The sequence below is a fragment of the Quercus suber genome, unplaced genomic scaffold, assembly GCF_002906115.3.
Source record: "Quercus suber isolate HL8 unplaced genomic scaffold, Cork oak 2.0 scaffold_985, whole genome shotgun sequence".
In the NCBI taxonomy this organism is placed as follows: domain Eukaryota; kingdom Viridiplantae; phylum Streptophyta; class Magnoliopsida; order Fagales; family Fagaceae; genus Quercus; species Quercus suber.
The window spans coordinates 64,165-75,144 of NW_027070400.1; the positions used below are offsets into that span (position 1 = coordinate 64,165).

Here is a 10,980-nt window from a genome sequence, read left to right on the forward strand (position 1 = left end):
TATAATTTATTAAAAATATTTACAATTATAAGTCTATATCTTAATTAATATGCTAAACTTTAGTTAAAAACTTAAAATGTTAGCTCATTTTAATAATAATAGATAGTTTATCTATTTAATAAATACTCAATAATAATAATAATAATAATAATAATAGTATTTGTGGTGCACAACATGTTATCAATTTGACAGATGGTGATAACCAAAAAAAAAAAAAAAAGACGGATGGTAAAAAATTAAAAAAAAAAGTTGAATAGACACTCCAATAAACTTCAATAATTCACACGAGTGTAGTGGTGTTGTCACTTGTCAAGGCCTCAAGGGCACACTTTACCAAATGCTATTACTAGTTCATTGCTCAAGATATAGATATGAGGAGTTGGGTAGTTGAGCGGCAAAAATAAAAAGATAACAGAACAGAGGTGTTTGGAAGAAAATTTCCCCCCAAATTTTTTTTCCTTTCCCGCGCACAAAATTCTCCAAAAGAATTTTCCCACTTACATTTTCATTTCCCACACAAAAGTTTCATTTCTTCTCACACAAAGTTTTTACTCACAAAACTCTCTCATTTTCTCTCTATCTCTCGCACGGCCTCTCACATTCACACACACACACACAACCCCGCCAGCGCCGACGATCAGAGCCCAGCCCAGCGACGACGTCGACAAGGCCGAGCCCAGCCATCGACTTCTCTCCTCCTCGATCTCTCTACCGTCAACCCATACCCATCGGCTCTCTCTCCCTCACCACAAGATCCTTTCTCCCTTTCTCCCTCTTTCCCCTTACCACCTGCATACCCATTCATTTTTCCTCACCATACCCATACCCATACCCATTCCGATTTTGCTTGGTAAGTTATTTATTTGATTTTTTGTTTTGATTATTGTGAAATTTTGGGTTTGGATTTGGATACTTAACATTAGGTTATTTATTTAATTTTCAATTTTGATTTTGATTTTAGTTCTCTTTGGTTCCTGATGCTGTAAAGCCTAAGGTTTTACCATAAATTCAATATCCCTATTTTCTGAGGGGGAAAAAAGGGTGTTTTGTAATGTTGTATTAAGATGTTGAGTAGTGAGGCTAAATTTTTTGTTTTGTGTTCTTTAGGGACTGGATTTTTAGAACCTGAGGTTTCTATGATGTTGTATTTCGAGGGATTTTGTTGTGTTTGTATGTTGAAGTTTCGTGAATTGCCTTTTGTTTTTAAGAATGTAGATGCAAATAATGGATTTGCAATTGCACCTAGATGTAATATGGGTTCTCTTCTTTGGTTCTGTTCCTAAAATACCATTATTAGTCTTTGTTTATTCAAAGTTCTTAATTGCACTTTTTAGCAATAATCATACCTTTTTTTTTTCTCCAGAAACTTGATGACCATCAAGTGTGGAGATTGTAAAGGGTAGGAGGTGGCAGATTTCAGTTATCACTTTATTTTAGTATTTTTTGGTAAGTACTTTATTTTAGTATTACATTCAATTATGATAGTTTAATTCTTTTTTGCAATTTCTTATTAGCTCTTGTTGTTGATATTATTTTTTCTTTGTCTTTTTATGTTGTTGGTTCTTGACCACAGATGATATGAACTAGAAAGTGGATGTTTGAAAGGTCGGCCTCTTTGTCTAGGTGTAATCAAGTCCCGCACTATCAATGGTTTGCATGACAAGCACGAATGAGGTTTAGGTAATACTCTTATGTTCATTAGCCTTTATTCTTTACACAAAACAAGCAATTTGCCAGGTACCCAATTGCAAAAAAAGAAAATATTTATATTTATATTTATATCTGACTTTTGATTTGTTTCATAAGCTGTTTATGATTCCACTATTTACTCTTAGAATTGATATTTGGGTAATACTAATATTTATCAATTTTAGCCGATTAAGATGGTTTTGTTGGTTCAGCCTTTGGGGTATTCCAAAGGGGCATGATTGATTCTTGGACGTTTAGGAAATTTTAAAGTTTTAATATTTTTAATCCATTTTGGGAATAGCATATTTTCTATTATGCTAAATTAAAGTTAAAAATGCTTGGATGCTGTTTTTTGGGTGTCAGTGTCAATCAAAAATGATACTAGTAGTTCTGAAATATTGTGGAACGAAAATGTTTATTGGATTAATAGTGTAGAACAAGGCATTGGATTGGTATACATTGACAACTTGCACCTCTTCTCTCAACAAATTGGATACCCTTTTAGCTATGTGAAAGTGTTCTTGGATTGTTTCTTTTGTTTGTAATTCTGGTCCATACAAATTCTTAGAAGATTTTCTGTAAAGCAAATTAGCCAATAGATTGCAGTAAGATTCGAATAGAGGTTTATGTCAAAATGGGGCCATGTTGAAGATTTTAGGTCTGATCAGCTACATTTCAATTAGGAGACCCCATAGTAAGACTAAAACTACTCCTTTTGGTCCCTGGATGTGATAGACGGGCCTTGCATTTTGCATACACTTTATTGAATTAAAAATTTAGGCATCTGCACCACTTAAAGGGGGTCCTTTCAGTTGAAAAACCAACCCTTCCTCTCCCTTCTCTTTTCCATTAGCAGCAAAAGGGAGGGGGAAAAAAAAAGGTAGGACTTTTAGGTCATGTGCTTCTAGTTTCCTAGCTGCTGCCATATGTGCTTGTAAGTCAATACCTTCCTAAGCAACATATTTTGATCCATAAGCACTACAATTATGGAAGAGATGATTACTTTTTTACATCAATCACAATGTAATAAAAAAATTCTATGCATTGGCTGCCTAAGATTGAAAATTTTTGTTTCACTATGATGTTTATTATGTATATGACATGTAAGATATCCAAATTCATACCTAATTGTTTTTTTATGCTTCTCTCCTTCAGCTTGATAAGTTTGACTAGAAATCCTTTAAGAACTTATATAAGCAAGAGCTTCCCAAATACGATTACCTTCCACATCAAGAAGGCTCTACACATTGTTTGTCTGCACCTTCTGCTTGCATCTATTTACTTCATTGAGGTTAAATATCCTCAACTATTACCTTTTACTTATAAGTCTGTCTTGATGTCAAAGTAGTTTTAAGGCTCTTTGATTTTAAATCCAATTTTATGAACTAAATGTAAGTTTACTTGGATCAATATTATGGAACCATTAGCCACATAGGACGGTCAATTCTTTAACTTGCTTTGAAGATTGAAGGTGTTATAATTACATTTTGGATTTAAAATGAACTATCTTGCTTGTGGTTTAGATGTTTTGGTGCAGTATTTTAAAGCCTTTGCTCCATTCTTTTTCTCATTTATGATTGGCATTTTGATGCTTCTGGTAATGATTTTTCTAATGCTTTTCTTGCACCCCTCAAATTACTTTTTGAAACAAAAAATTAAAAATATATGCTAAGTCTTACTGTCTAATATGATTATCTAGCCACGGAAGTCACATTACTCACTAGGGCAGTGGCTTTTCCTTAGGAGAGAGAGAATTATTTTGCGTTCTAAAGTAGAAATAAATGTGATTCGACAACATCAAATCGACACCCTTGCTTTAATATGCTGAATGTACTGACCATGTTGTAGGCAAACAAGAATGGCAAGCAAATAGAGAGAGGTGAGATGTATAAAGTGGTGTATTCTCACCGTGATGGTACTGCTTTGAATGAAATTGCAGAAGCGAACATTGTAAGTTTGTAACAAGTTATATTAGTAATTTGAATGTATTATATTTTGAGTTGGAAAGAAGTTCTTTGATGGCAGAGAACTATTTGAGATTGTAGCTGCTGGTTCATATTAACCATTACAGGTGCTATAACATATGATATTTGCATCTTCATTACTTGTCATGAACATGTGCCTGGTATTGTATGGCTTATGAATTGTATATAAGGTACATATGCAGGAACTAGAGTATGCTATGTGCTCCATAGAGGTTTAATATAGTCAGATGCATGTATTGGTGTTAGATGATAAGTTAAGGTCTCCAAGTTAAAATTTTCACCAATCAATCTTATGGAGATACTATGCTTTTGAGATTTTCTTGCCTATACATGAATTTACCTTAGGTATCAGTTATAAAACTTGAAACAGAAAAATCGACAATATAATAACTCTCAAGGACACAATATATATGGTTTGGGTTCTAAGTACACACGGTATAACTCTAACCCAACTTTTTTTTTCTTTTATAATAACTCCAACCCAACTTTTATATATATAAAAGCATATTACTCATGCTGGCATGAGTTATGTTTACATGGTATACCCTCGCAATTAGTTATGTTTACATTGATTGCTTCTTGTTTTGTTTCTTCTAGTAAAACCACAGCTTTGAACCCTTGTCTTCATGCACTGTTAAGGGTCTCTCCTTGATGTTCATGAAGTGCCTTGGTATTTTTTTTCTCTTGCAAGACCATCATAGAAGCATCCTTGTTTGATAGTTTGGCCTATCCTATCTTTTAGTCTTAGGACAAAATTACTGCTAACAATAATTAATAGTATTGGCCAAGGTTTGCATTGGGTGAACTTGTCGTAACCAGTGGCTAGGTTTGGACTTGAAGTTTCACTTTTGTTAACTTCAAGGGCCAAGATATATTTTTCTTGACTTCAAGCTTTGGATTGTGTGGAGGGCCTTGTTGGCTGTTGCACATAAATTTGGAATTGTTATATTATTTTAATTTATATTTAATTTTGATAGTGGTTTAAGTAATCAAATTAAGTTATTATCGTTGTTAATTTTTTTTTAAAAAAGTTATTATTGTTGTTTATGATATATTATTATATGATTAGATTTGATATAGCAATATGTGTACTTATTTATTGAAGCATTGATACAAATACAAATTCACTTCAATTGTTTCATTTTAACACATGTTTAATGTTTTTATTTTATTTTATTTTATTTTTATTTTTAAGGATGGTACTAGCAAGGATGAAGAGGACAACTCAAACAATAACAAGGCTGTCGAAAACAGCTTGGAGGGTGACTCAAAGGAAGACTAATATAGATCTTGTCATAATTCTAGTTGTTTAAGTTTAAAACAAGGTTTAATTTCAAGATTTTTTTTTTATATATTCTATATTTTAAAGTTTGAACTTATATGAATTTTTATTTTTCGATGGATCAATTTTTAGTAATAATTGTACTATTGTAATATGATAGTAAAAAATGATATAAAATAAATTAAAAATAAATAAATAATAAAATATTTCAAAAATCATATAAAATATTATCACTAATGACATAAAAATTTGGTCATAAATAACTTCATAGTAACGATAAAATTCCTCCCAATTTATAGAATAGTGATGCCCTTTAACTAATTGTGAGGGGTTAAAATCTCTCACAAATAAATTTTAGTGATGTTATTATTTGTCTTGTCGTTAATTTGAAATTTGCAAATAATTAATTGCAAGGGTATAAAGGTCTTCACAAATAGTTGTTTAACAACTATTTCCAATCGTCAAAAATAAGTTGCGAGGGGTTAAAAGCTTTAACAAATAAATTTTAGTGACATTATTTGTTGATAAAAAGTATGTCGTCAATTTGAAATTTGCAAATAATTAATTGTGAGGGTATAAAGGTCTTCGTAAATAGTTGTTAACGACGACTACTTACTCGTTAAAAATAAGTCGTCAACTTTTCTCATCGTTTGGTAATACATTTGTGAAAGCGGATTTATTTAGTAATGACAATGGATTACCCTCGTAAATTATCTATTTGCGAAGGTATGATCATAAAATCTCTTTTAGCAACAAGAGCAAATACAACGGCCTTCGAGGGCTATATGCTCTTGCTAATAACCTTTTGCGACAATATTTGAATTTTTACGAGGGTATTTTAATTTTTATCCTCACTAATAGACTCTTTTCTTGTAGTGGGGTGTAAAGGATTTGGCATATAGATAAGAGAAAGAGAATGAGTATGTTTTGGAATTTCGTTGATTTGGAAGATTTAATTTAATGCTATGAATCATTTTAAATTTTTTGCAAAACTTGTGATAATAGTCCAAGAAACTTTGTAATTCAATAGATGCAAGGACGAAGCAATAAGGATCTAGCAAATCCTGCTTCCATTACTAATCGTTCCAAAGTCGTTACAATTATAATCAAATCTATTTTGAGGGATTTTTCAGTACTAATTTGGTTATATTACTATGTAATCTCCATTATACAACTTGAAAAATTGTTTATCATATCCCATTTACATCAAGTGCAAGCCATATCATTAGCATTTTTCCTAATCCACTTAAAACTACAACTATCAAAAGCACTACTTAAGGACTTTATATCTTCTAGCATTATGATGATCTCCAAAGGCGGATTTTCAGCTTCTTTCACAAAGCCATTGATACATACTTTGGAGTCTCCTTCCACTACTATCTTCTTTGTTTCTATTTCTTGAGCTAGTTGCTGTTGCAATACTTCTATGCTTATAGCAAAAGCTTCTATAGTGGCAGGGGGAGCGTGAAGTGATTTGCTTGACACAAGCTTTAATAAGTTTTTCCTTTCAATTGCAACGTATTACTGCAACACCATCTTTCTTACTGCCACTAGCCCACAACAGCAAGCATGGAAATTTTATTTAATAAAACATGTGGAGTTTTTTTCCATTGCTCATCCATCTCTTTAACTTTGCCTTGCTTTTGTTTCTCGTTTTGTGTTGGTATGCTCTTCCAAGCCGTTACTTTACGAGGTTCATCTTATCTGTAATACTTGAACAATCACTTTATCATTTTACTCCAAACTATACTTAACATAAAGAAAGCTTAAAGAAGCCTATTTCTTCAGTGTATTCAAGAGGAGGCCGGCTATATGCTATAGGCAAATATGGCCCTCAAGTATGGGTGTCAATGTTTGACTCAACCCACGAACACGACATGAACTAGACACGGGATTTTGGGGGTTAGGGTTTGGCCTTAGCGGGTTTGGGTCATAAACTGGTCAACCCGAAAGCGACGTGATAAGAAATATTTCATAAGCAGGTCAACCCATGTAATCCACAATAGACACATTTGGCTTGCCAATTTATTTGTATCAACCTAAAATGACCCATTTAACAAAACTCATTTGACTCATATAACAAATAAATAGTCATTTTATTTTAGATTTGTCCAACATCTTTTATATCCAACCTATACTTTAAATTTAAAAAGAAAAGTGGGTAATTACAAAAACTTACAAGGGATATAATTAGTAATTGCAACTTTACAAACCCTGAGGCTATTATATTTTTGTAGAACTATGTTATTTTGAATTTGAGTTGAAGTGTATGCACCTCTTTTGGAGCGCAAAGAACTTATTTCTAGATAAATGTTATATTTTTGTTAAACTATATAATTTTGAATGTCGGTTGAAGACTTGAAGTGTATGCACTACTTTTGGGATTAAAAAAAAAAAAAATCTAGATGGATGATATATTTAATATTATGCAGGTTGAAATGGGTTATGTTACATTCATGTCAATCCAACGCGACTCGTTTATTAAGCGTGTCAAATGGGTTGGGTCAGGTCAACCCGCCTAATTAATAGGTCGGGTTAGGGTTGAAGAATCATATCGCGATTATTAAATGAGTCAGGTTTGTGTTAAGCCATTTAGTCAAATACCTCTACCTCGACATGACATAAACTCTCCACACTAGCCCGAATTGAAACCCCTACCCTCAAGTAAAAAAAGGCATGCAAATATATATATATATATATATATATAAGAGTAGAGATTTCATGTGAGAAAGCATAAGATTTGGTCGAGTGAACATTCTATGAAAGGGAGAATTCAAATATTCTCAAGTGGCATACAAAAGATAAGGACAAATTAAATATTGACTTTTTGTTTTATTTGGTTCAATGTTTCAAGATTTTTCATCCGTCACACTTACATACAAAACTTTTTGCATTTTAGTTTAGCATTTTCACCTCTTACACTTCTAAGTTCTACCCCTTTATATATACTTACTCATAGCCATTCATGTCATCCAATGTCAAATACACAGTCTAAAAACGATGTCATTTACCTTCAATATTTTGACGACACCTTCCTAGGTCTAACATTGTTGTTTCATCTAATCTTAACTTGTATGAGTTGGCTACAACCAAAGTAGGGGGCCTTGCATTTTATATTAAGTAGCAATGACAATTACGATTTTGATGTTAAAGTCGGATGTTGTGGATTTGTGAGTTTTGTATATTTCGTTATTGACTGTGGGTGTTCGAGATGTGTATTTTGTTTTATAATTAAGTAGAAAGAGAAAGACACATTCTATATAAACTTTTATTCTATAATATTTCTCCAAAGTTTTTTATTTTATTTTATTTTATTTTTATTTTTATTTTTATTTTTTATCATTATTTCTCATTACTTCAGTAGAATAATTATAATAGATATGTGTGTGCAATTTATAATTGTTGCTTTTTATGATGAACTCATTACCAATAAAGTTCTATAACAATTATACTATAATACATATATAACATTTTCCAAAACTATTTTAATTAAAACTTTACAACATTATCTGTGCATTTCACGGGTAACTTACTAGTTCAATGGTTTGGTTTTGATATTTAATAAAATTTAATATCTAGGTTTAAAATATGAGTAATTTTAGGGAAATTATATGTATATTTTAAGATAAAAAACTCCTCAAAATTTGGAAGCCTCAATCTTTTGTCATAGATGTTGAACCACTAGAAAGACTCAAAGATGTGAACCTAAGCAAATAGATATTGTTTCCATAAAATGTAATGTTGGATTATAACCACCGATATAATAGTATCCTATTAAATTCAACAAAATTTGTCAAGCGTATCTCAAAACTGGGTTATAGCAATATACAACTCACGATTATCAAATATCAAATGAGTTTTTAATTTAATTAATGAGATGAGGTTTTTTTTTTTTTTTGGGTCAAACATTTTTTTTATTTAAGAATTTTGTTTTATTTAACTTGGCGCCCCTTATAATTTTTTCTTGGCTCCCCCATTATTTCTAGATGTGTCCATGTTTTTGGAGATAGGTAAATAGCAGCCAGGAGCCTTGTAGGTTTTCTCTGTAGACATAAGCCATTATGCTAAATCATGTAATCCTTATGTGTTATTGTATTACTATTTTATACCTCCGCTTTCACATCTATTTTAGCATATTTAACATAATAAGTATGAAGATTATTTAAATATGCATTGGTTACGAATGCATGACTGATATTTGCTATTTGGTTATTATTTACTATAATTAAAAGTTCAAGCATGACTCATTTACAAACAAACAAATATGAATGGACATTTTATCAAGTCAAGCCTAAGCTTTTTATGAATAGCTTAGTTCATTTAGAGACCTATGCTTTTATAGGCTTGGGACTAGGCCATTGTGCTGCCTATAGTACCACAATTACTCCTATTGGCCACATGCCCACCCACTTCTTTCAATTTTTCGAATATCATAGTGAATATACCAATATCAAATGCAACGTGACCAATCCATTATTGTTAGAAACAGTCGAAGACTCGGTGCATCATCGAGATGGACAGGTCTTCGTGGTCCAGTCATTTTTATTTGCATAGCCATCGAGAAAGACTAAAAATGGCTTCAACCAGTGTTTGGATGACAAAGAAGTTAAGAGTAGTTGGCTTGCAATACTCAATCTCGAGTGCAGAATTTTGGCATAGAAAACATAGAACCATTAAAAAAATGACGGGATTAAGTTACACCTAACTCTTAATATCGCATCACTTAATAATTACTGTTATTTTTATTTGGCTAAAGTTGTTTTTAGCTTTTAGACTCAGCTTAAAGTTGCTTTTAGCTTTTAAGGGAGTTTAATTCTCTTTAGAAATTTTTTCAAATGTGAGACAATTTTTGTTAAAATAGTTTTAAGGGCGCCTTCAAGCTCTTTTATGATATATTGTACTAATGCATATCAGATAACTTTATTATCATGTATTTTGGATTGTTAAGTAAAAGAGCATTGTAGGTGATCAACAATTGTTTCTTTAATATATTGATAATTGTGGATAAAGGGATTAAATTTTGGACATCTTCGTCTCAGTTGAAAGTACTAAGAAGTACCAATTAACTTATGATGCTCTTGGCATAGATCAACAAATTATTCCATTATTTTTAGCCAACTTTGTTTATCTCCTTGAAAGGTGATACTGCCATAGATATTATCGAAATTTACCTGAATACTTTTCTGTGTTACACCTTTGGTCATCTTCTCGAAGGAATTTTCCCACAACTTTATGTGCAACTGTTTATTAATTCTCTTCTGTGGTTAAAATTATGCATCAAGCTTAAAAGAGTTTAATCTATTTTGGGTATATATACAGTTGGCGAAATCTGTCTTTGCATCATACATTCCCACAATCGATTCAAACTTGTCAGAACAAAATAACAAAAAATAAAAAAAACAAAAAGAAAAGGGACCTAGATGAGCAATTTGCTTTTTAGTGAATCCCCCATTTTCAAAAGCACCAGGTCTAGCTTATTATTGTTGAAAGCTTTTGCAAGTGAAGTCTATTAAATCAGAAAAATTTGAAGTTTCAGTAACCAAAGACTTGGGCCAACATCGAGATGGACAGGTCTTTGGGTGGAGGATTTTTCTCCCTTGGCTGGAGGATTCCAAAATAGACTTTGGGTTGCTTAATTGAAAGCAAGCTGGTGGAATTGATAGTTGTCTAATGACTCTAATCTTATCAAGATGTTTTATAGGAAATCTGTAGCAAACCAATACGTGAATTATGGATAACAAGGATAGGTAATCTTATCCAAATCCGGCCCTCTGCCATAAGTCCTTTCCTTTCATCCTTATGATGGATATATGTGTGGAGCCTAATTTATTGTATTGCTTTATCTCAACAATCATAGGAAACAGAATTAAAGAATACCATTTTTTTTATATACAAATAATACAATAGTTGACAATTGACTTAGGCTTGTGTAAACAAATATGATTATTTCTCTCATTGTGATAGCATTAAGTAAACCCAAGTATTAGTTAATAAATAAAATAATATTTTTTTATCAAAAAAAAA

At 31.7% G+C, this 10,980-nt stretch overlaps 1 protein-coding gene across 3 annotated transcripts; it reads left to right on the top strand.

Moving 5' to 3' along the window:
* The first annotated feature begins 353 nt into the window (after positions 1–353).
* LOC112012069 (uncharacterized) lies at positions 354–5,081 on the top strand. 3 transcript variants are annotated; one of them, XM_024044429.2, is made up of 6 exons: positions 359–850; positions 1,364–1,446; positions 1,574–1,680; positions 2,845–2,980; positions 3,538–3,639; positions 4,870–5,081. In XM_024044429.2, exons 3-6 carry the CDS (start codon positions 1,670–1,672, stop codon positions 4,954–4,956), a joined length of 336 nt encoding a protein of 111 aa, XP_023900197.1. In that variant the 5' UTR covers positions 359–850; positions 1,364–1,446; positions 1,574–1,669; the 3' UTR covers positions 4,957–5,081. The 3 variants fall into 3 exon arrangements, 2 of the variants coding, with proteins under 2 accessions (XP_023900197.1, XP_065624751.1); XR_010627113.1 differs by lacking the exon at positions 2,845–2,980 and having other exon boundaries at positions 354–850; XM_065768679.1 differs by lacking the exons at positions 359–850; positions 1,364–1,446; positions 1,574–1,680; positions 2,845–2,980 and adding an exon at positions 2,987–3,286.
* Positions 5,082–10,980: the final 5,899 nt, after the last annotated feature.